Below are 26,633 nucleotides of genomic sequence, written 5' to 3'. Positions count from 1 at the left end.
TTTGTAACCTTAATATCTAAAGTCCTGCTTGTTTACACTGACATTCGTTTCTGTTATTCTACTAGTCTTTTTCCTTGGTCAAAATGTTTTTTCCAGTCATTTTTCCCTCCTTACAAATTGTGAGGGAATTTAGCACTAAGTCTATCCGAATGATGGCTAGTTCTCATTTATAAAGGTTGTGATCTGAAAGTGTTTTGAGTTCCTTTAAATTTAAAATATGATATTTTTCGCCGGGTGTGGTGACGCACGCTTGTAATCCCAGCATTTAGGAGGCTGAGACCGGAGGATCGTGGTTCACGGACAGCCTCATCTACTTAGTGAGGCCCTCTGCAACTCAGTGAGACTCGGTTTCAAAATAAAGAATGAAAAACAAGGCAGAGGGTATAGCTCAGAGGTTGAATGCCCCTGGGTTCCATCCCCAGACACACACACACACAAAAAAAAAAGAAAAGATATTTTTCTTAATTCCATGAGAACATGACTCCCCTTTTCATCTGAGTAGATAATGTTTATTTGAAGAGGCTTGTGCATTTATTAGGCGTGCATTTCTAGCCTGTGAGCTGGCACCTATGGATGCGTTGGTAGATATCTTTAACTCTGTATATTACACTTAGTCTAAATGTCTTTGAAGGCTCTGAGCTATCCACATGCAGGGGTTTTCACCTATACTCCTCATTTCTCTGCCAATTTCCATCTAATTTGGATGAGTTTAGTTTGGGTCTTAATAGTAAATATTTTTAGCATCTAGTAGAGCCCATCACAGTGCAGTTGCTGCTATTTGCCATCACTGTCATTCTCTTACCTTTGTATCTTTCCTCTCTTCTTCACTTCATGGGTTCAAGTATATGCTTTCTTAAAGCTATGCCTATTAGTTGATGTGTGCCATTTTCTTTTTTTTTTTCAAGTTCAAGTGTTTTCTGCCTCTTTCACTCCCAAAGCCTTGCTGTTATAAAATGCTAAGCATTGACTCATCCTTGTGCTTGAAATGCCTTCTTGCCCTCTCTCCTCCATTGCTTCCATTTCATGAACTACTCTTCTGCAAGCTCTAGTTTCAATATTACTCCTTTTCTGAGATGTTCTCAGTGTTACTAGAAAAGCAGTTCTACTTCCTCCCAGATCCTATCCAGTACTTGCTGGCTTGAATTCTAACGCTTAAAGGTACAGTGATTTCTACATAAGGAAATACTTTTCCTCTGAATATCACATAAAATAAGTGATGTGACTTAAAATTGATAAGACAGAATGTTTAAGAACATAGTTTTGAAAATATAAAAATGGAAATGAGGCATTAATAAGAAATTATTCTTAATCATACTGCAAAGATAAGAGTTAAGAGTCTGGGAACAGAAGCTCCTGTAAGGTTTTTCTTTCTTTAATGTACAAATGATTTGTTAAAACAAAAGTAAGCCAGGTGTAGTGGCACACACTTGTAATCCCAGCATTTGGGAGGCTGAGACAGGAGGATTAAGGTTCACGGCCTGCTTCATCTACTTAGTGAGGCCCCTTGCAACTCAGTGAGATCCTATTTCAAAATAAATAATAAAAAATAGGGCTGGGGTGTATCTTAGAGGTAGACTGCCTCTGGTTTCCATCCCCAGCACAAGGAAAACAAGATAAAGGCAAGGATAAACAATATCAGATTAATTAAAATGTAAGTAAGATACATAGAAAGGTAGTGAATAAGAGTTGTTTAAGGATTTTACCATTATAACAGTTTGTTCAAATGCTACAATAAGTAATTGGTAAGATCAGAATTCTGTCACTAATCTCTCATTCATTCCAGTATCACTGCATTTTTTGAGTAAAGAAATTATTATAAGAGAAAGTTTAAAGTTAAAGGTTGTTTTGAGGGAAGTCAAAAAAATATTGCCTGAGAATTGGGGGCTCCCAATTCTCTGGGAGACAGGGAGAGTTCCTGTACTCTGAGTGCCTCTGAGGGTGGTGTAAAGTACAGAGACAAACAGGAAACATTTACTATTAGAACACATTGAAGTAGACATACTTGTAATGGAAGATTAAAAATGCCCAGCATTCCAGAGGAATTCAGGCAGAAATGTGTGAGGATTCGAGGCATGGAATATAACTTTTATGAGACTCTTATGCCTAAAAATGGTATTTAAAGTTGCAACATGGAGTTGCTTTGACAAAGAGAATATAAAGGAAGTAGGACCATAAACTAGGTAAATGTCTCTATTTAAGAATAGGTGGAAAGAGGAAGTCAGAGAGATGGAACAATGAGTGTGGAAGTAGAGAGTGTTTTTGTATAAAGAACTGGGAGAATGCGAATGGTTTTATCAAGAGTCTTCAAGTTTGGTGGCATTGGAGCGAAGAGTCGTAATTGGCAGGAAGCCATGTCACCAGGGTTTGAGGAAATGAGTGGGCGCTGTGGGAGCATCCTGCATGCTGTCAGACTAGAGGGACAATCCTATTGGAGAGAAGAACCTGGAGACACTGAATAATCAGATGGTCAAAATCCTGAAACAGTATAATAGGAGGGATTATGGGTAAGAGTAAATGCATTTGCCCTGGAGTAGGCAGAGGAAGGGACACGCTTTACCTTCAAAGTGGGTAAGAAGAATGTAGTTAACATAATTGTGAGAGAGGAAAAAATACCTCGGTGGGAATCATATCAGAAATCCTCAGACCCTGAGAAGCATGAGGCAATATCATTTTTGAAGTGTTGGGTCAACATGATGCAGGAATAAAGCAAATGGAAAAATTTTTAAATGAATAAATTGTAGAAGGTGATAAGGATTTAATTAGAGCTTAAAAATAATTATCTTGGACTTGATGAGATGGCTTTTTAGGGAATGGAGATTACTAATTTTTAATGAATATATTCTTTTCTTCATAAGTTGAGATGCATGTGAATTTTATATTGAAGATAAAAGAGATTAGTTAAGTAGTCAACTATTGTTATCTAACTTTTGCTCCAAGTGATTTCTTATTCTATTGGTGTTTAAAGTTTTACATATTAAATGCAGGCAAATGTTACCCAACAAAGGTAAGGTCAAATGATATCACACAAGGCCATAGATGCAATCTTGAGATGTTACATTATATTGCATTTTCTTGACAAAACTTTGATTTACATGTACTATATAATAAGATATTGTCTTAGTATATTAACTAAAGTGTATTTTATAGCTTAGCATTTATGCAATTATTCCAGATACAACAGAAATTATTCTGGGTTTCCTGTGTTAATGACCTGCTTTTGTAGTGTCTGTTATCTCTATCACTATTTATTTTATTTTTATGATAGCATAAGAACAAATAAGAGAAGATAATTTTATTTACTTTTCTCCTCATTAGTGGCTTCCATAACTCTAATTGGATATTTTACTTCTCTAGAAACTATTAAATGCTATCGTATACTTTTTCAGTAAAAGGGAAAAAGTAATAGGAACATTTAGAAGCAAGACATGAATTTTCCTAGTTTTTTTTTTTTTTTCTTGTGGTGCTGGGGATCGAACCCAGGGGCATTCTACTACACCCCCACCCTATTTTTTATTATTTATTTTGAAACAGTATTTCAATAAGTTGCTGAGAGCCTCACTAAGCATCTGAGGCTGGCTTTGAACCTGTGCGATCCTCCTGTCTCAGTCTCCCAAGTACCAGGATTACAAGCTTGTGCCACCATGCCCTGCTTCCTGGTTTTTTGTTTAGTGAAATGATGCTTGTCATTCACAGAGGGGTAAAATAAAATAATGCTTAGTGCTATGTATCACAGTAACTAACATTTGTCTTTGTATATTTTATAAGTACATTTGCATTTTTATAATATTTTTCAGAATCTTCAGTCAGTAGCAATTCTCCAGGGTCTGGTCCCAGTTCCCCAAACAATGGACCAACTGGAAATATTACTGAAAATGAGACTTCAGTTTTACCCTCCACTCCTCATGCTGAGGTAAGACCCTTCTTAGTTTGATTCTTTTACAAATCAGTTCCTATTTAGTGACCTAATACAGAGTGATATTTCTGAATTGAAGTTTACTCAGTTTCACGTATTATAAACCTATAAGAGAAATATCAGGTATTTATTAATTAAGTAAATGTTATTTATATTTTAATAGTTTATAATATATAAAATTGAGTAAATTATCTTATTTATAATTAAGACAATTAAGAATATTTAGATAAACTGGGCGCTGTGGTACAAGTCTGCAATCTCAGGGCTTGATAGGCCAAGACAGAACGATTGCAGGTTTGGTTTGATGGCAGCCACAGCAGCTTAATAAGAATCTCAGAGACTTAGTGAGACTCTGTTTCAAAATAAAAAATAGAAAGGGCTAAAGATATACCTCAGAGGTAGAATGTTCCTAGTTTCAATCCCCAGTGTGTGTGTGTGTGTGTGTGTTTGTGTGAGTGTGTGTGTGTGTGTGTGTGTGTGTGTGTGAGAGAGAGAGAGAGAGAGAGAGAGAGAGAGAGAGAGAGAGAGAGAGATTTAAATGGCATCAAAGTTTGAAAAATATTGAAATGCAGTTCTTAAATAAAGCATTCCTAGTGATCCTGAGTATACACTGCCCAATGAAAAGTGGGTTTTATCCTTCTGACCTGAAGAGTGATAAAAAAATAATTGGGGTATATATTATAGTTGAGGGACATAGAACTCCACTGAGCCAGCATATTAAGTATCTGCTAATGTGACATTTTTGCCTGTCAGTGTGTACGTAAAAGTACGGTATGTCCTCTATCACTGTAAAATGACATATTAAAAGATACCACTTCAAAGTAATATCATTTATTGTAGTCAGTGATACAAGCTAAATGAAAGTAAATATGTGAATCAACAAACATTTTTATAGTTTCTAAATCAGGCTAAACAAAGTAACAGTCAGAAAATAGCTGTTTTTATGCAACTCACTGTTTTGAATTCCCTGTCCATTGGTTGAAAGCCTTAATTTTTTCTTTCTGTCATTATAATTCCTCTTTATGCATTCATCTAGGCAGGGAAAGTTGATGTGATGACTTCTTACGCATACTTGTGGTATGTTTCTTGTGTTTTAGAGTTAATGTTACTTTGGGGGTGACAAAGTCTGACCAGATCTCTCCTTCTGGGATCAGACCTGTAGCTTTTGTATTATGTGATTACCCAGCCTCACCCAAAACATGCCTACCTATAAGAGAGCTCACTTCACTATCTCCTTATACAACCCAATTGATTTTAAAGTTACCTTGAACACCAGAAACATCTTCTAAGACCTTATGCCAAGATTTCTGTTGGTCTGTAATTTCATTCACATTATGAAATTATTAGGCCAAAATATAGGGAAGGCAAACAAAACAAAACAAAACAAAAAAACCAGAAGCTACTCTTCATAAGCAAAGGAGCCAGTGAAGTCCCTTACTTTAAATACATTTATATACTTGAGTTTTGAGCTTCGCTTTTTTGGGCACACAAAACTCAGAAAGAAAAGCCTAGTGACGCCCAAGGAGGAAATTCCAACAGGAGATCCTCTTGATACAGCTGAGGTCTAAGAGGCCCATGTCTGTGCTAGATGGGGGAGTGGCTCCCCCAACCCCCACAGCAGTCTTGTTGCAGAGCAGGGGGCAGGTTCTCTCCCTGAGAAGTCCTAACCTTGGGTTAGGCTTTGTGTGGTGCTGAAGCCCAAATCACCTAACCTCAAGCTCTAAGTTGGGTTTAAAATGGCTCCACATTTGTAGTCTCCTCAGCTGTCTACAAAAAGCAAATGTGAATCCTCTCCAGACGAATACTTTACCGTAATAGATTTCAATAATTTCCCTCAATTTTCCAAATTTCCATCTACAGATGCTCCTGCTTGAGACCATCTTTCAGCTACTCAAAGAATATCATTTCAGGGCTCTACATCATCTCTAGCACTTTCATCCATTTCCTGTTTTATATCATCTTGTCACCCTATTTCTATTACTCTTTTCATTATCCTACCATAAATATAGATAAAATAAACTAGGTAGAATAAATATTTGTGACGAGAGATGTAAGTAGGATTATTGGACTATCGGTTGCAGGTGTTGTCTTTTTGGTAGTGAAAATATTTCTCGATATTAATTTGTCATAACTCTTGAGTCAGTGTCTAAGAAGAGAATAATTTGGTCATAAGTATTTTTTAATCTTTGGATTTCCTTTTTCTGTACATGAATAATATGATTCCCAGTAACTCCATAAACACTAAATGATCTGGGATCTACTTAGTCCCTAGATGGATTTTGTACTTTGGAAAATGAAAATGACATGCTACCACTACATTTAATAACATAGTAATTCTTAGAAATGCATTGTCAAAGCAGTAAGTTCTCAAAGACCACTTGTAATATGAACATATTTTATTTACTTCAGAACCAGCAATATAATATTTGCTTAGCAATATGTAGTAAAAGTATATTGTAAAATATGGAAAGAACGGTGAATGCAAAATTTAGCGGGGTGATAACCTTTCAAAAGAAAGGAAGAGGAAATATGGTTTGATAGTTACTACAGAAGAAAATTAATATATTACTTCATTATAAATATGTATGTAGATATACATACACATACAGTATGACATATACATGTAACATATAAAAATAGCCAAGAAATATACACTGGTATGATTGGAAATAAATAAAAATTGAGAGATTTTTCTCTTTTCTTCAAGTCTTTTATAACCTAATAAGTTAATTATCCCAGATTATATCATCTATTTATTATATTTTTTGTATATATGGTAGAGAATGTAAATATAGGGAGTGCGCTGTATAGCTTTTATCTGTTTTATATTATTAAATTTTTACTTTTAAAAACTGTTTTCTTAGATGCCCTAGCTTTTCAGCTGATTTTCAAACATATTCTGTTACTACAAACCTTTCCTTCTATTCCCACCATTAAAAAAAGGAGAAAAAACAAAACAAAGCAGAAGGAAATGTGATTTAATGGTGTTTAGAAGGGTAGAGGTATTTCTTCAGGTCAGTGACAGGACATTCACCTCCAAAGCTGGAAAGACTAGTTCAAAAGCAAGCAGTGACTTCCCTCATAATGAATTAATTGTGTGCCTGAACTATGATCCAAAAGGCCAGGTGGGCAGACCTCTATGCACTGATGGGTAGCCTCTCTGTGGCCCAGAACAAAAAATGCAACCCTGATGGCTAACATGTGGTTTTCTGCTGCATTGTATTTACAGAGATCCATAGTGTAATTCATTGTGAATAGATGGGGCAGCAGTAGACTTCAGACTGGGACTGTCAGTAAATTAATGTCCTAGCTCTGTAACTCCAAATGCTTTCACCTAAAACAGAGAAAAGAAAACATTTTCAGCCAAACTTGCTTAACCATCATTTAGAATTTGATACAATGTTTATGTGTGTCTTCTATGATTAAAGATAATGTGATTCCAGAGCAACACAAATATTTTGGGGATATGAATTATTTACATTATTATATGCTCAAAAATACTTATTTGCATACTTTATTATTTATAAAATAGGGATATTCTGCTATCTTCAATAAAGCAACAAAGGCAAGATTTTGTTTTACAGGGGTATAATAGTTTACATGTTTTTGAGGTACTGGAGATTGAACCCAAGGGCATTCTACCTCCCAGCCCTATTTTTTATTCTTTATTTTGAAGCAGGGTATTACTAAGTTGTGGAAGGCCTCACTTAGACTGGTAGTGATCCTCCTTTCTCAGCCCCCAAAGTACTGGAATTACAAGCCTACACCACCCTACCTGGCTTAATATTTTACATTTGAATGAATTCTTTATTCTGTGATACATAGAAAACCAAATCACCTGATTCTTGCAAAGCCCATAAAAATGAATGGGATTCTACTCCCTTTTGCAGCTTAGGAAATAAGAAAGTATGGTTATATGTAGCTTCCTAGAGCCCTACATGAAAGTAGTTTTTCATCTTGCAATGCACATATCCTGCTTAATTTAGATAAAGGCAAGATAGAAGTTGAGGGAGAACGTGCCCATAGCCCAGGCTTAGGGAACAAACAGCGCAGTGTTGTGGAATGCCTAGGTGTTCTGTTCAGAAGCTGAGCATGAACCTGGCTCTCACACCGACCACATCGTCTTCATTGATCAAGTCACCAAATTTCCCCTAAAATTTCCCTCAGCTTCCATTTCAAGTAAAAGGCAATAATACCTTTGCCAACAACTCTGTTGCAAGGAATCTGTGTTTGGAAGGCAGGTGGCAAATTGTGAAGTTCGGAACAAGTTCGTTTTTGTTGTTATTATCAGTGCTGACTCCTGGTAGGGAAAACTCATTAGCGTGTTTGTCTTCAAGCCAGCAACCCTTATGTGAGAGTGAGTCTCCATCTGCTCTGACCACTTCTGTTCCATTTCTTCTATTTCTTGCATATGCTCAGTTCCAGATTTCAGATGGTTGGAGCTACTTGCTTTACTCATTTGTAAACTTGGTTGGGGAGCTAAACCTCAGGGGTTTGTTCCCAACTACAGTCAGAGATGTCTTTACCTATCTAGTTACTTGAGTGTTATTATTGTGGGCCTGTGGGTTCCAATGTGTTTCCATGGATATCAGCACCATTACTTTATATTCAGTAGATTTATTTGATGGCTAGTTTAACAGTAGCCAAGCGGCTGGTTTATTTCTTATTGAACATTGATGGCTGTCTCTGCACTGGTATTTTTTAAATGATTTTTCCAGCAGAAACCAACAGTTTTAAAAGAGGCTTCTAATAATAAGGTTAAGTGTTCTAAAATCATCTGAAATGTCACTTGTTTTGCCCCAAAGTCACATGAGTCATCTGCCTATTGTCTCATAATAGCTGTTGTGACATTTTCTGTAAATGTTATCCTCCCTTCTGAGTGGGTGTAGAGCTATGGTTTTAGATGGAAGCAAATAACAAGTCTACCCCAACACACACACACACACACACACACACACATACACACACTGAAAAAAAGAGGTTGCTATGACAAAATAATCATTTATTAAGAATAACATGAGCCAATATTACAATATTATAAATCATGATTTTTAGCAAAACATAATTGCAAAGTTAAAAATACAAAACCTTTCAAATGCAAAGTAAATCCTGTCAAATGACTTTTGCCTTTTGCTTGTTTGTTTAGTTGGTTGATTTGGTTTTGTCCTCACATTTTATAGTAAAACACTCTTGAATATCCATTAAAAACAAAAACTTAAGAGATTTTACTGCCTTACCAATTTTCATTTTAATCACAGGGGTTTTTTATTTTCTATCAGTTGTCTAAAAGTAGAGTAGAAATAAACACAATCTTAAAAATACCATTAGAGCCATTGGCAAACCTTACATGGTAAAAGAAGTTGAGACCTTTTAGAGTCAAAACCTGTCTTTCTCTATGCCATTCTTATTTGTGTGTCGAGGGCATTAGAGATTGAACCCAGGGGTATTCTACCTCTGAGCTACACCTCTGGCCCTATTTTAATTTTTATTTTGAGACAGGATCTCAGTAAGTTGTAGAGAATCTCACTAAAGTTGCTAAGGCTGACCTTGAAACTATGATTCTCTTTTCTTAACCTCCCAAGGACTGGGATTTCAGTGTGAGCCACCATGCCTGGCTCTCCTCCATGCCATTCTGATAGACATACTTGTGGCCTTATAGAGCCAGTCAAACAAGCTTCAGTCTTAGGCTGAAGTCTGACTTACAGCAAAGGTGTAGGGCTGTCCAGGCTCACAGACAGTGAGTGGCAGAGTTCAAGTCCAAGATACTTAGGCCAAATTTCTTTTCACTTCTCACCAAAACTCTGCACATACTATTTTTATCTATTTTGTGTGTGGGGTGGCACTGGGGATGGATGCCAGGGCATTCTACATTCAAGCTATACCCCTAGTCCTATTTTTTTATTCTTTATTTTGAAACTGGGTCTCACTGAGTTGCAAAGGGCCTCACTAAGTATCTGAGGCTGGCTGCAAACCACAATCCTCCTATCTCAGCCTCCCAAATGCTGGGATTACAAGCGTGCACCACCACACCCACCTCTAATGATCATGAGTAGTGTATATAATTTTGAACAACTGTAAACCACAAATTTTACTCTACTCCTGCTTTCCTATTAGCTTCTTTAGAAACAGATGTAATCTACATCACAAGTACTTTATCAAGGGCTATCAATTTTTTCCCCTTAAGAGTAAGGAAGGACCTTGTTTCTCTACATATCTCCTTCTCTCCGCCCCTTCTTTCTTCCAATTTATCTTCTTTCTCCACTTCCATTTCCTCAGATAGGCAGTCATTCTCTTATGTATATTTTATTTACATGGGTTATTATATATATGTTTTTGTTTGTATCCATGAATATTAGTGCATATATAAATGACAGCTTTGTCTACCTCGTTTCATTTATTGCTCTTATTATATTTTTAGATTTTGTGACATTTATGTGAGAGCCAGTTGTACATTTAATATTTCCATTTGATTTAACTACAATAAGAGTTTCCAATTCTAAAAAAAATTCAGATTAACACTCTCTACTGCATGTTCTAGGCTGTGAAATATTTGCATCTTAGAGGGTCGGATTAATTAAGGGCCAAGTGACTTTCAAAACTGCTTCCTAGAAAAATCCTTTCTTTGTCTGAAAATCCTCCTTAAGTCACCATAGTGCTCATCTGGGTGACCTGCCAGCCTTGCAAGAATACTACTCAGGACCCTTCCTGGTCTCAGTGGAATAGTCTCCCCCACTTTTCTGTCTGCATTCAGGTAGTAGTGCGGAATATTGTTCCATCTTTTTGAAGAGATGCCAACCTGGAAAAAATAGGTTGGTCCTACCAAAAAATGTAGCTGAGAAGATTTTTATTTAAAGAGACAGTTGGTGGAAGATGGTTGTTCAGTTCTAATAAGTGTAATTATGGGCATAGAAAATTTACATGAACTCTGCTTATTTCTTTACCTATAATCCAAAGAGATAAACGAAGCACTGACCACGTCCCAAAAGTGTTTAGCAAGAAACATTGAACTGGTTAGTTTCTGTGAGAAGAACCAACCATGTCCATGGACACTGGGGGCAAAGAACTTTTTGCACTTTCTTGGGAATTGTCTATAAGACTGGAAGAGTCTGAGGTTTGTAATGTCACAGGCCTTTCTCCTGCTCAGATCAGCAGGTTCCCAGTTGTACTTCATTACTCCTCCCCATAAGCCTTAGGGCCTGAGTTTGCCCCTTCTCCTTCCATTAATCAGCTGACATTCTTACATACAGGAGGTTCCCCTGTCCTAACAATAGCGACAGGCAGTTTGCACTTTCCATAGCAACACCTAGTAATGGTACAAGTGCCCTTGAAGGATAGGTTAACTTCCAAAATATCCCAGGCACAATTCCTACCACCTCTAAGGTGGTGAAAATCAAACAGTGCTGTAGGTGATGGAACCACTAGATTTTTATGTGAAACTGTGGGGTCTACAATCCCAGTGTTGTAGGAGTATACCCCAATATTTTGCTTCAGTCAAAGACAGGTCAAACAAGCAGCCTGCTATTGTCATCATCATGTCTAAGAGCAAACGATTTATTAATTCAGTGTGTCTGTATTCTGTGATGAGGTGGGAGGATATCACAGAAATTCTCTTTATGAAATTAAGCTAACCTCTTTTGTGAGGATAATGTAATGTGTGTGTCCTCGTAGTCTATGTCCAATCTCAGTGCTGTGAGGAGCAGATAAAACCTTGCGAGACAAAGCTGCATTCAGGTGCTTATCTTTCCACATTTATATTCTCTTCTATGAATACAGATTAGTGAGTGGACTACGCTTTTATTTTGAATTACTATTTGCTGACTATAATCTAGTTAAAACATTCTTACTTCTTTATGTATCCTTTTTGTTCTTGTTAGGGCATAAATCCTATCATGAAATTTATGCTAAAAGCTTATCTGTGTAAGCAAAATTATAGCTTGCCTTGCAAATATGCAACTACGATTGATAGTTGCTGAAGGAAAAATTGAAAGAACACATATTAAAATTTAAAAATATTTTCTAACAATCTTTGTGCTTTGGCACTTCAGACAAATTTTATTTTTTTACATTAGAAAGTCAATGTCATGTTAATAGTTCCAATATACCTCTTTATTTTCATGCACATGCATCTGACAAGTTCTTTCAAGAAGAAACAAACTCTTAAATTAGCTTGGAGTTCCAAGTTGCAATGAGAAACCTCCACATTTAACCTCCTGCTCTTACTGTGCTAAGGCTTGGACTCATCTCCAAACAGACATATGATTGAGATGATGTTTTGGAATAACATCCTGTGTTTTGGTGGCGCATCACTCTTCAGTGACAGTCTGAGATTGCATTGTATTAGCACATGATATTTTCCCCAGTTAATTGATATCCCAGGTCTGTCCAGAGGAAAATCTACAGCTCCCCCAAACATGCTTGACAAGTTATTATATTTACTTTAGTCAAAGCCCGTGTGTGCAATATCCCTCTTGGAGGTGGTCTATTATTGGAGTCCCATATGCTTTTTGTTTGGGAAGAAAGCAGCCACTGTGTCATACTGTTACATGGAGTATTCTTTTTCAGGGATGTTGTTCCCTTGGGGACCATATCAGGCCAGAGTTCCTTAGTCTAATAAGACCTTTGTAACTCTTATTGTATAAAAGTTCTGGGAGGGAAGCAAGAGTTAAACAGAAAATGTAATTCAAGCAACCATATTAGGCCACATGTGGGAAAACATGACTCTTAGTATTGGATTAAAAAAAAGGTATTTGTTGTAAAAAGCACTGTGATGCCAAAATGTTCAGGATATTTCAGTGTAAATGAAGGCTATTGTGTTTTAGGGAACTCATAACATTTTAACATTTATTTTAGTTTCTGAAAGTGAATGATCTAAAAAACTACCACACAGAGTCTGTCTATTCATAATTTTTATATTAAAATGTAGCTATTATAGAAGTCCTATGTAGTTGCATTTGAGATTTTCTTGTGTGGTTTCCCTTGAATAAAATGGCATTGAACTCAGATGAAGATAATGGCTATGGCTGAAGTAGGCAGATTTATTTTTTTCTCACTCTATAATATACAAACTATATAGATACACATCAGAATTATCCAAGATTGGTGTACTTTGTCAGCAGTTTATAAGCATGTTGATTGTATTCCATAAAGACAAAATTTTAAGTGAATTATGAAAAGTAAACATAAAAATCCTTTTCTTCAGATTATATAACCATCTGATGAAGAAAAATGTTATTGAATTTTACATTGTAAGTCTTGGCTATAACAATAAGAACTAACTTATTGTTTTTATGATAATATAAAAACCCTCTTAGGAAATGTGAACATTTTATAGTAAAATCCTATGGTTCTATGATATTTTGAAACTCTCCTTTCATTTTATTTTTTTTACAGCAACTGGTTTCACAGCAGCGTATCCTAATTCACGAGGATTCCATGAACCTGCTAAGTCTTTACACCTCTCCTTCTTTGCCCAATATCACCTTGGGACTTCCAGCAGGGCCATCCCAGCTCAACGTAAGTCATCACACAGCCTACCCTCATCCAGCCCAAGCGGTGTTTTCATACAAGAACTACCTTTCATTTCTTATATATTTAGACTTGAGAAAAACATGCGAGTCAACCTCTCCTTCACTATTTGCCGTTCACTGCATTGTTCAAAGGTATTTGGTTTTGTATCAAATCACAGGATTATACTGGCTTGCATAACCATATATAGAAAAAGCTGGCATTTGTATAATGGTTTATAACTCTTAAAAATAAAGTACTATAGCCGGGCATGGTGGCGCACGCTTGTAATCCCCGCGCTTGGGAGGCAGAGACAGGGGGATCGCGCAGGTTTGAAGCCAGTGTGCTGGCTTAAGAGACCCTGTTTCCAAATAAAAAAAGTACAAAAATAGGTCTGGGAGCGTAGCCCAGAAGTAGAAGGGTTTTCAGGAACCCTAGTATCACCTAGAAATAAAAATAAAGTACTATATTATTTTAGTAGCTCCAGAAAACTATCCCGCAAAATGGAGATTAGCATCCACATTTTTATAGAATAAGAAGCTGAGACTATGAGAGTTTAAAAACTCCAGATCACAGAGCCAGTTAGAGCCAGGCCTGAAATACCTCGGGCCAGTGCTGAGAGTTACAGTGTCCAAGGCACAGAAGCATATGTTTATAGAATTTGTTTTGTGAATGACTTTATTTGGGGAATTTAAGTTATGGACTCTGTGGTCCTGAAGAATACATATCTGGAAAAACTCTCTAAGAACAATATTAAACTTTTCTCAGGAGAGTCAGAGTGAATTCGTTAGCTCAAAAGTCGTGACAACTGAAATAGGATCTTCTGGAGGTAATTGTCCTACTAACTGAAGATAGCAATGATTATTGTATGAACATTCCCTAAAATAATATAACTTTTAGTTGTTGTCAAGGACTTGTAGACTTCACTCAGAATCATTCATCTCTGAATGATTAGTAAATTAAGTTGTATACATAGAGAAGTTATGGGATACATTATATTTAAACAGAAATTTGCTCCAATCCTTATCACCAATTTGCCAGGCTTTAGCCACGTGTCTTCTGCTGAGTCCAGCAAGTCAGATTAACACAGATCTTCCATGTATATTGTAGGATTAACCTAAGAAGCATTTCATTATATCTCGTATTTTTATTACACCTGAGTTTTTATGAGTATAATACTGTCTCATGAAATACTGCGATATATCAATGAGAAGACAGCAAAATTTCAGTATTGTTTTTTATCTGAGGATGAAAGAAGAATGAGTTGAAAATCCTGAATTCAGCTCTGTCCTTGAAATTCTACCAGGCATTTGTCAACAGTTGATTTTAGTGAAATAAAAAAAGGAATTAGGAATGAAGCTACAAATGATCATAGTATTTTCAAACCTTCATTAATTAACATTATTTTTCTCCTATCCCTATTTTCCACTCTTTTCTAATGATAAATACTAAACCTCAAACTTCTGTATGACATACGAAAAGGCATTATGTTACCGCTACTTTTTGCATGTGCTGAGCTGAGCCACTCCTACTGGATAACTCACACATGTACCACTTTTAATGTGGTCAGGGAAAATTTTTTCCCAAAGGACCAAGTACTAAAGCCAGACCATTTAATGTTTCGATGGTAATACAATTTGGTACCATTGGATGGATAAACCAATGTGGTTTGGATTAGTTTTCTTTTTCTTTTTCTTTTTTTTAACTTTTTCTTCCATTTTTGGTGCGGATGAGGTGATCACAATTAATTTCTCAAGCTTAGCATTGCTCTGGCAGGGAGATCTCTAATATTCCATCTCTCCACTGAATAGTGGGAAAGTTTAAGGGGAAAAAAAGGCTAGAACCAGGCGTCACTTTTACATTAAACATTGCGTTGACTTACTCTGTGACTCAGACAAACCATTTACCTCTTTGTCCTTCAATTTCTCCATCACTGAAAATTGCTTTGCTTCCCTGGTGTACAGCAATTTTGAAAGATGAAACATGAGTTTTGAAAAGAAACATGCCACATAATTTTGAGGTATTAGACCTCTGCTTTTGTAATACCAAAATGACCACCATTCATTAAATTTTTGAATAGGATAATTCATTATTGCTATTGATGATATAATTATTATTGCCTTATTACTGTGTTATCATACATTTCAAGTTCTTAATAGCATTTTTATTTGATATCTGATTTCATGTGTAGTTTGCTTTATTATACAAAAGTATTTGGAGTGTCATTTTTAATATTTAGAGATTTGGGGTCTGTTATGAATTAATATAAAATACATGTTCAAATCAAATTCCTGCATATGTTATACTTCATTTCATTGAGTTATTTTAAGAATTTCATTTAAAAAATTAGGTATTAGAAACTTTCGGCTCTGTTAAATTATTAGAGGACATAGAGAGAAATAGTGAATTGTTCCTTTTGCTTGAAATTTCAAAATTAGACTATTTTATCTTTACCATTAATACACAGTCTTACTTTAACTATTTGAATAAATTTTACCTTTCCAACCTACCTTTTATTTAAGCAGCATATTTAAACTATTTTAGAAATAAACTTCCCATTTATTAAACCTAAAACTAGAATCATTTGGTATTTGTTTTTTAAATGCCATAAAATTTTATACTTATTGATAATATATGTTTATATGTGTGTGTGACTTAGCCAAGCTAATTAATATATGCATCATCTCATATAACTTTTTTGTGGTAAAAAGACTTCACATCCACTCCGTCAACAATTTTAAAGTATAGGCTATACTATTATTTATATAGCCATAATCACCATAATATATAATAGACCTCTTGCTCTTCCTAACTTAAATGTATCTTTCATAATATTAAAAAACATTTTAGGTTTAATATAATGATTCCTAATTCTTAATGTGCTTACAATACTTTAACATTACTTTAAGTTTTCTTTCCTAATTCAGTTAACCACCCACTTTCATGACTCAGCCATTGGATAAACTGGGGTTTTGTTTTGAGAAATTATGGCATAAGGAACTCATCTAATGATATAGAGACCTAGTGACTTACTTGGATGACAGACATGGACATCTTTATTATTTCTTGACACAGGCTTCAAATTCGCTTAAAGAAAAGCAGAAGTGTGAGACACAGACGCTCAGACAAGGTGTCCCTCTGCCTGGGCAGTACGGGGGCAGCATCCCGGCATCCTCAAGCCATCCTCACGTCGCTTTAGAGGGGAAGCCCAACAGCAGCCACCAAGCTCTCCTACAGCATTTATTATTGAAAGAACAAATGCGACAACAAAAGCTCCTTGTGGCTGGTAATTAACAATGGGGCCATCGAGGTCATTTGGGGACTTTGTTTTATCAGTGACCCAGTGCAATATCTCTTTAACTCAAGACCCTAATAAAGACTTACTGTGCTATGCAAGGGTCTCTCTGACACAGAGTACCATGAGCAAGGCTATGACCCTTATTTATTCTTTCAGATCCATGAGGTATGGGTTGGGGAGGGATCTCTCCTCATTGACTCTTCGTATGTAACAGACTAGACCGCTTGAGTCACAGGGTCAGACGCATACCTGCCCAAGGCCTTCTAGCACCACCCAGCCTAGCCTTCTTTAGAGGTTTGCCTGGCAAATGGCTTCTTGTCTTTTTCTAAAATTATGTGGAAACACATCTGTACATATGTATAAATAAACACACATACACATACAATTGTTTTTTCAGGAGGAGTTCCCTTACATCCTCAGTCTCCCTTGGCAACAAAAGAGAGAATTTCACCTGGCATTAGAGGTACCCACAAATTGCCCCGGCACAGACCCTTGAATCGAACCCAGTCTGCACCTTTGCCTCAGAGCACCTTGGCCCAGCTGGTCATTCAGCAGCAACACCAGCAATTCTTGGAGAAGCAGAAGCAATACCAGCAACAAATCCACATGAACAAAGTAAGCCTCCAGGCCATGTCCATATATCATATCTAATGATTTGGAAATTTAGGTTTTCTTCATTGATATGGGTATATGAAAGGAGAATGTTGAGATCTGCCATGGCAAAATGGAAATTACCATCTTGGCTTAGCTCTTTCGGCTCAAGGACATCATCACAATACCAATATTTTCATCATTATGTTCTTGGGACATTGCTAGCAAAATTGAGATTATATATTAGCAAAATAGTTTATGATTGAATACAGAAACACATCCAGATGTTTGTACAAAGAGCCCCCCCTTTTTAGTGCTTTTGTAGAAAAGGCTTGAGGCAGAGTTGAATGAAGTGGGTTGACACGTCACAAAGTTTGAACAGTGGTGACAGGTAGGACAAGGTTGTCTCATGAGGTATTTCTCAGCAACTTGCATGCATCTAGGTCACATGTACTTTTTAGTACACTCAGCTTCATTCCAAAAAAACATCTGAAGCAGTTGCTCTGAAATTGTGATCATATTTCTTTCGGGCAGCCTTATTATGTCTGAGATGGACAGTGGATGTCTGTATGGGTGATTAGGTAAATTGATCCTTTTGAAATCATGGTCCACAAATGATTTCTCTGAATGCCTTTAAGAATATTTTGTAATTTACTTTTAATGACCTAGAGTTGCCACTGTTTCGGACTCATATGGTATGTTAATACCAGGATCTTTCTCTTTTAGTATTACACTTGAGATTGTGAGATTTTGACAGATGGATGCTAACCCCAGTCACAGGATAAAACTAAGATGAAAAGCAGGCATTTGCATTGTAGCAATGACAAAAGCAAATCTTATCAGAGAACTTTTCCCATGTGGAGCTGATTCTTTGGAATCTGTTAAGAATTCTTCCCCAAATTAGAAACAAACCTATACTTTTAGGTATATGTTTGTACAGTGGTTTGATTATTAAATCTTGTCTTAATTAGGCAAAATGAAGACCAGAAAACTTCAAAGTACAAAGCTGATCTTTCGATGTTAACCCCTCTCAGCTTGGGTGTTTAGATTACTCACACAGGTCTGCAGTTGGCTTTTCTCCAAGTATGTATTCCATATGTGCCATGTGCGCATCGAGGATTCTCCAGATTTTGAAAATGTTTTACCTGCCCTTGATTGTCTAAAGAAATAGAGAAGAACCTTATTAAGAATACATTGAACCTGTGTTCTATTTTGAAGTATTCCCAATAAAACCATCAAGAGGTGAATTGCCACTGTTCTTCTCCCTGAGATGATAAGGACATGGATTTTATACTGGGTTAGGGTGACAAGTTAGATGCCAAAAGCTAATAAGTGCTGTATAATAATATGTGTACTGTTACCATTTAGAATACCCACCAGTAAGAAATAACCATGGAAACTTATCAATCTTATTTCCTCCATTACCATGGTTTAAATTTTTATTAAATCTATTCAAATAGGAGCCAACTCATGGGCATCATGAAAACGTGGTCCTCACTCATGAGATACTTATCACAGCAGGAAATATAGGCACCCATGGAAATGTAGGTATACAAAGAACATATTTAAAATATTTATTTTTCATTTATTATCTCGACTTTTCATGTCTTATTTTTTTTTCTTAAGGACTCGGTTAAGCAAGAAATGAAGTGAGAACAAAGAAAAACTCAGTAGTGTTATCTTTAAACCAGTATCAGATTAAATACAGTTGACCTCCCTGGTATAAAACTTGCGATGATATATTTGAATTCTTAACAATCATTAGAAAATTTAGAAGCAAACCTATTCTTAGAAGAATTGTTAATATAATTGACATTAAATTTTGAAGAATTTATCATATAACTATATAGTGTAAAGGTTACTAATCCTTCTAGATGGTTGACCCATACTTTACTGATTTACCTATACTTTACTGATAATTACATGGGATCTTTGTGTGTCTTAGATTATTTGCTTCTCATAATTATGGTGTCCGTGCTCAAACAAGAGTTTAGCATAAATATTTTTACCCTCCATTTGTATAGTATTTTATTGTTACATCTGCCACTAAATAATGCAGAAAATTAGAAAGAAAAGTCCTGAATCCTGTCACAATGATTTATCTTTGCTCATGAGTTTGAGTATTCTATTTTCACCGAAAGTGTTTTAAGAAGTTTAGTTATAGGAAAATCATGGCTTACAACATTCCTTCTTTTGTTTTTGAGACATTTTAAAACATTCAGAAATGCATTAAACAATTTCTGTTGCCAGTGTGTTTGTACTGCGACGACTTACATTTCAGTAAGCCTTTAAATTTAAAAAAAATGAATTTTCTTTATAGATCACCAAAAGAAGACTATTGCTTTTGTCAGTCTATCTTTTTTTCCTGTTGGAGGAAAAGAAGACCTTCTAAAATAGAAATTTACCTCAAAATAACAGAGAGCAAACAAAAACTTAATAGGGTATTGGTAACCTCCTAAGTCAAAAAGTTTAAATATCACCATAGGTCTTTTTTGGGGGGGCGGGGAGGATGTAAAATAAACTGTGATTGATTACAGCAAAATATAGCATAGTTACTTGAAATATTGCTCATTTTGAAAAATATTCTAATCACTGCCTGAAAAACAAAATGGCAAAACTCTAGCAGCGTCACTGTCTTCATGTTACACAGGCATTTTGCAAACTATCTTCAGGCATTTTTGTTGAGTACATTTACATAGATCTATCTCACACACACACACACACACACACACACACACACACACACATACACACACACACCCTATGCTACTATGACAACAGTAGTCTAAATTACTTATGGTATAATATTAATAGAATAGCATTAATTTGTACCTAATGATTTTCATTTTAGTTAGAGTTTTAGTACCCTTTTAATATTTATGTTTTTCATATTTGTTCCATCAAATCTATATGTACAGAAATTTTAAGATAATTCTTTTCTTCTTTAATACTCATTTAACTGTAATGCTTATCCACACGTATATTCATTCACCAAATGATTATTTGAATTCTTCTTTTGTGTGGGCACGCTTTGAGGCACCAAGAAAACAACAGTGTGACAAAGCTCACAGTAAGGGAAGCAGAGGGTGAGCTGCTCAAATAAACAGCCATACAAAGTATTTAGGATCAAGACAGAGGATGTGAGGAAGGAAATTGACTTCATAGAGAAAATTATATTTGAGACTTGTATAGTGACCTCTCTAGATTACATTGTCCTTGTTATATATTTTCTCTTCTTTTTTTCCTTTCCTTTCCTTTTTTTTCTTTTTTTCTTTGTAACATGCTCTGTGATAAATATCTTACACATTCCTGTGACTGGATATCAGCCAACAATTTTTTTAAACACACATGAATCATAAGATGATATCTTATATATGTCAAGGTTCAGTCTAGATATAAGTATTTATTATATATTTATTACCATGATACTTAGGCATTTTGACACGAGTACTATTTTATCATAATAAAAATATATCTTAAGACAAGACTAGTAAATAGGCGGCCAAGCAGATGTCCTGGGCTGCCCTTATTAAACAGGTAGATGTTATTTTCTGACAAGCGAGTGGGAATAGAATCATGCTCAAATGCTAAATCTGAGCAAATGGGGGGCTTTCATTCGTTTTTTTGGAAGAGCATTTGACCCTTTATTCACGTACTATATGTTTTATTCCTTTCTTTACCATAATTTTTATAGCATTGATGTTACGTCCTCTTTGTAACCTCTCATGATTCATACCCATTCGCTGTCCCCCTCCACCATCCACACAGCCCAGGAGAGTCTGTCCTTTTCTGCCTGAGGTCACATGCAAACACACCATTACTTGCTTGTATGTTCTTGTAAAATGTCTCTGAAGTCCTTTCTAATATAGAACTATTTGGTGCATTATTGAAAAACTATATTTTGTCAAAGAGACCAATTCAAAGAATAACAGTTCTATATAAGTGTGTGTATTTCAAAATGTTTAGTACTTTTTTGAAGTCATATTCTCAAATGTGTCTATACTTCATATTAGCTTTATTCTAAAATATATGAGTCTATCCATGGCTTATTTGTGGGTAGATTAGATTGTAAGCATAATTAAATGATGATCATGTACCGATCTTTGTTTTCTTGCTGCACTTCTTTCTCCCTGTCTCTCTTCTCCTTTTATGCAAAGTGCATCTCCTTAGCACCTTCTCCATAGATGCTTTGAAATACCTACTTTAAAAATTTAGATGCTACCAGCCCCCTTTAAACACAGGATCTACTGTAAGCTGAAGGCTCCATGCCAGCATCCTTATGCGTATGATCCCTTCAATCTTAACAAATCACTCTTACAAAAACTTCAGGAACGTTAATTTTATAGGACATCAGGAAGCAGAGCAAGTTGACAGAGCGACCAGCTGACAGAGCAGAAATTCTAGCATAGGGGCACAACACAAAAGTCTGGTTTTCACCATTCCTGTTAGCTTTCAGTCTTGTTTTTATCACATAGCAAGAGAAAAGGTTTTCTTAATTTTATTTCTGCTCAGAAGTATGGGACTGGCAATTAAAAACAAGGTAAACAAACACATATAAAAAAGGAAGGCCATCTTTGTAATTTGCACTAGTTTACTTTGCCAGGATGGAGAAATCCCTTCCCCTGTGCTGCTTCCCAGCCTCCCATACCTTTCCTTCCGCCCAGTGACTCACTCGCAGACGGTAGGTGGACCTCATAGTGGACACTCACTGTCTTGTGGGTAGTACGGCTTCCCGGGCGGTGCAGCGTGGATGAAGTTCAGAGGCAACAGCCACCAATTCATCTTTTGTTCCTTTCTCGTACACTGCCACGTTGTCATTTTGTTTAGATTGAACAAACATCTCAGGAGTTCTCAGCAAGCCTGAAGCTGGGCATTTACTGACTCTATCAGATCCAACTGAAAAGCAAATGTTGGCATCTCATCTCTGGGTGATTAGAAAAGGCCTTGTTTTAAGTTTGGAGAAATGGATGAGTAGAAACTTGAACAGGGCTTTCATTTAGGAAAGGAGGCATTACTGTTGTCAGGATTAATTTCTCTCCATCCATTTGACAGCTTGTTTCCATGCAGAGTCTTTTAATCACTAATTTAGGATTACATTTTGCCCATTAGATGGATAGTATGTTCAGAAACTTTAGCAAGCACTGAAAGGCAGTCTTAGTTTTAGAACAGTAAAAAGCCTCCTAGATTATTTATCTGTCTGTAAAGGTTTATAAAAGAAACTTTGACTTTACCCTTAAATAGATGCTATTTTGACATAATTATCCCAATGTAAATAGATCTCTTATAGGTATATATAGAGGGCTTTAAAAAATCCACTTATACTACAGTACCAGCTTATATCATCACTGGGAATTTATATAGAAATGTTTCACTATATAATTACAAATGGATGGTTTATAATATACAGAAAATGGCTTGTTGCTTTATTGTTAGATGTGATGAAATCCTGTGTTTGGAAAAGAAACTAAATGACCATTTTGGTGGATTAATGTGCAGTGTTCGTAAACATTCCCAGTACGCCTTTCATAACTTGATGACCGAGGGGAGGGACCTCGACCTTTCCTCTTCACTCTGCACTGTTAATCTAGCCAGAGGGGCTTTTATCAAATGAGAAGAACAATAGTTAGACGTGATTTTGAAGTAAGAAAATAGGGAAAAGAAAACTGTCTAGGGAATTAAGCCATGTGAGTAGTTAGGCAGTTCAAAGGAAGAGGGAAGCTAAATAATTGGGTCATTTCCCAACCTTGACAAATAGTTTCATTTCACAGAGTGAAATAATTAAGTCTCACTGAGGAATTTTTAATAAAGCTAAGTGATCAGTAGACATAAAGACCACAGTGTGTGGCAGCACCTTTGTTAAGGCTTTGGTAGCTTGTAGGGTTTTTTTTTTTTTAATTTTAGTTCCTCCTCCTGCATCTATCAGGGTTTTTTTCTCTAAATGCTTAAGAAATCTGAGGGATTATGGTGACCTTGAATCAGCATCTGGTCTAGAGTATTTCTGTATCTCAGGAAGAATTCCATCCAGAGCTATGATCCTATACCCTAAGCTTCTTATAACTCTCTTGTCTTTAACTTAATTCTACCAATCAGCCATAAAACTCATTTCTATAAAATAATTTCTTGGCACTTCTACAAAATTATTTCTGATGATCCACAAAGATTTATCTTTTCACAGCCATCATGCTGTAAGTGAAAATAAAGAAGGCATGTTCTCTTGAGTTTCTCATAGACCTGCAAATGGATAATTATGATTAAAATATGGCTCTATAATGACATATAGCCCATATGAATTGTAAAAGCTAGTGCTTGATAGTCTTTCTAAAAGGAGTTTCCAACATCTTACAGTATTATTAGTTTTGCAACTTTGTTCAAGGTACTGAACATTTTGTCCAACAATTCACTAATCAACAAATTTTAGAAGCTCCTAGTGAGTATTACATAAGAGGATTATGTAAAAATGTTTTATAAACATGGCAAACACCATGGAAATCCCAGTATTTAGATTCTTATATAGCGTTAAAATCCTGTTTTTCTTATTCTGTTAATAAAAATGGTTGTCTAAAAGTACTGGACTATTTCCAAGGACCATCTTTCCCACGTGCCACCACAATATTTTAACTGAGCTACTTTGCTGTAAACCAAACCCCCAAATTTACTCCAGCTCTCTCCTATGCCCGCACATCCACAATGAACAGGTCTTATTTTCTTTTTGAAACAATATTCTAGTCAGTGATTGAATTTTATTGAAGTATAAATTCTATACAGTAAGCTTGATTTATTTTGCCATACCGTTCAATGAGTTTTGACAAATGTATTTCGTCATACAGTTAATTACCACCATGGTGACAGACAGTGCCCTCAGATTCTTTTGTGCTGCTCCTTTGTAGTGGATTTCTACCCTATCAAAAAACATGGCAAAGTGGATGAACTTTGGACTAAGGAGGGAACATAAAACAAATTACGAGTTTGGGGAATGGTGTTTTTAGTAGCACGCAAGTATCTTAAATGATCTAAACAATAGAACATCCAAGCAAGACATGACCTAAGAGATTATTAGCCAGTCATTTCTCTTTAGCTTGCATGCTGTCTTAAAAATGGCTTTTGAATTATTGGTCAGTCTTCAATAATACAAAATTTAAAATGAAAATATGGATCTTTGGAATTTTCTGTAAAAGCTGAATAGTTTGGCCACAGTAGGCCCCTGTTACTCTGTGTGATTATATTTGGAAGCTTTTGCTGGTTGCTTGATTTAAATAAAGCCTGCATTACTCTCCAGTTTATCAAACAAAGGATCAATCAATGGAGAGAAAAGGAGAGGACTTTCAGTTGAGAACCTGGAGTATCACTCACTTTGAGATCCTGGCTGTTTTAAGATTCACTCCAAAACTACCACTCAAAGAAAATAAAAATGCTTTTTTTTTTTTTTTTTTACTGTGATTTTAATTTCTAACCTTAAAAACCAAAGAAAAAACTTTAAAAAGTACTAGCAATACCAGAAAGGATTATAGGATTATCAAGAGGGATATTCTATTACATAATATCTAAAGAGATTTTTTTAAAAAAGGAAAACAGCTTATTTGTGTTCTAAAGAAACCCCCCTAAGAATTCTTGCCCCACTCTCTTGCTGAGGATCATATGTTCTCAAAGCCCAATCTTCCTGTTTCTACTTTTGCCTACCTAAATTTTATCTTCTATAGCAGCCAGAGTGATCATTTACCAATGCAAATCAAGTCACATCATGGCATCGCTTAAAACTCACCAGCTGCTCCTTACTGAATGTGGGATAGACTCTGATTACAGAGTGTGGCCTTCAGAGATGCCATGGACATGCTTCGACCCCTTCCCAGTGCTCCCATCTCCTCTCCTACTCCTGTCCCTCACTCTTAGCTCCAGCAACAGTTCTGCATAGTACACTCAGCCTCCTGGTGTTCTTAGGATTACATCTTGTTACTGGGGTCTACATTAGTGAAAACATCTTTTTAGAGGCACCTTCATCGCCCATACAAACTAGAGGAGACACAAACACTCTATCCTCCCCCATCATTTGTGACAACATGTTCCTTTTACCCTTCAGTTGTTTCTGTTCTCTCTCTCTCTCTCAGTCAGTGTTGGGATTTTGCCTAACTGACCATTCTCTTCCCCGGACCTTGCATATAGTAAGTACTCAATAAAAAAATCATTGAAAAGAATGTGAGTAGGCAACTATCTCTAACTAGCTGAGGGGAGATGTTGAGTCTCCTTTCCAGAAGGAAAAGCTTACTTAAGTTACTGAAATATTAGAAAGTTTTCAGAACGAGAGAAAGACTATTCTCACTAACAGGCATTATTTTGAACAATCATTTAGAGTTAAAAAGATCAAAAAGTACTTACTAAAAACTCACGTGGTCCTTAGATTAATTTTAAACATCTTTTATATTGGTAAGAAAGGAAGTTTGTCAATTTAGACTTTTAATGATGTAAATAGTGAACCAATATTTAGAAAATCTTTCCTCTCTTGTTATTTAATTTTAGTTCCTCTGATTATGTCCCTAAAATGCATAGAAGTGACATGACAGGAGTATTTTAGCTTGAGGCTAGAGTCCTTCTCTAAGTAGACCTCTCAATTTGAAAGCCCTCCAAGTTCCGCCTGTTGTTTTTGAGAACATTTGGTACATACCTAATCTATTTGTGAATTGAGACAGAATTTTATCATTATTTTTAAATCTAGTTTCCTTGGAGCTCAAGAAAAAGGTTTTATTTTCCCAAAGAAGACTATTACATTTATTTAAAAGAAAAAAGAAGACAAACGTGTGCTATTGCCACTGTCTGAATAAAATTTACCTTAAAATTTAGGGTAAAATAAGACAATGATGAGTTATATTAAAGGTCATTTCTCAGTTTAATAATCACATTCTAACATATGTGCCTAAAGGTTTACTATTGACAGTATAAGAAAATCACATCTATTAGAAGCAGATATTCTCTTTAGTTGGTTCTATTCTTAACTTGATATTTCCTATCTGAGGATATTTGGGGAACACAAAGAATTCTGGTAAGGAAAAATTTAAGTTATAGAATTTAAGAATATGGTATGTAAGAGCCCTTATGCTTATATTGACTTGTGGGCTTGTATAAAACAACTTAACTTTCACAGAAATAAATTTAATTTGATAATATGTAAAGATTAGTGACACGTCCCTTAAACATTATTAAATGAATTATACATCATTTGTCAATAGAATATATGTTTATCATGGGAGGTAAAATACTGAAATTATAGATTTGCTCTAACCCTAGCAGGAATAGATAAAAATTGAAGAGTTTGGTTGTAATACCTGAATGTATTTA

General features: G+C 35.7%; 1 protein-coding gene across 14 annotated transcripts in view; it reads left to right on the top strand.

Annotated features, from left to right (window-relative positions):
• The window catches only part of HDAC9 (histone deacetylase 9), a gene marked incomplete at its 3' end in the record, with an annotated part of 511,771 nt that overhangs the window by 148,758 nt on the left and 336,380 nt on the right, over positions 1 to 26,633 (top strand). For all 14 annotated transcript variants that reach the window (XM_080701494.1, XM_080701502.1, XM_080701500.1 and 11 more), the window contains 4 exons: positions 3,795 to 3,910; positions 13,304 to 13,426; positions 16,493 to 16,703; positions 17,113 to 17,330. In XM_080701494.1, coding sequence (XP_080557620.1) covers positions 3,795 to 3,910; positions 13,304 to 13,426; positions 16,493 to 16,703; positions 17,113 to 17,330 — 668 coding nt within the window. The remainder of the gene's footprint in view (positions 1 to 3,794; positions 3,911 to 13,303; positions 13,427 to 16,492; positions 16,704 to 17,112; positions 17,331 to 26,633) is intronic.

The sequence above is a fragment of the Muscardinus avellanarius genome, assembly GCF_963383645.1.
Source record: "Muscardinus avellanarius genome assembly, chromosome: 9".
NCBI classification, from domain to species: domain Eukaryota; kingdom Metazoa; phylum Chordata; class Mammalia; order Rodentia; family Gliridae; genus Muscardinus; species Muscardinus avellanarius.
The sequence above is the reverse complement of the archived record's forward strand: the minus strand, read 5'-3'. Positions and strand labels throughout refer to the sequence as shown.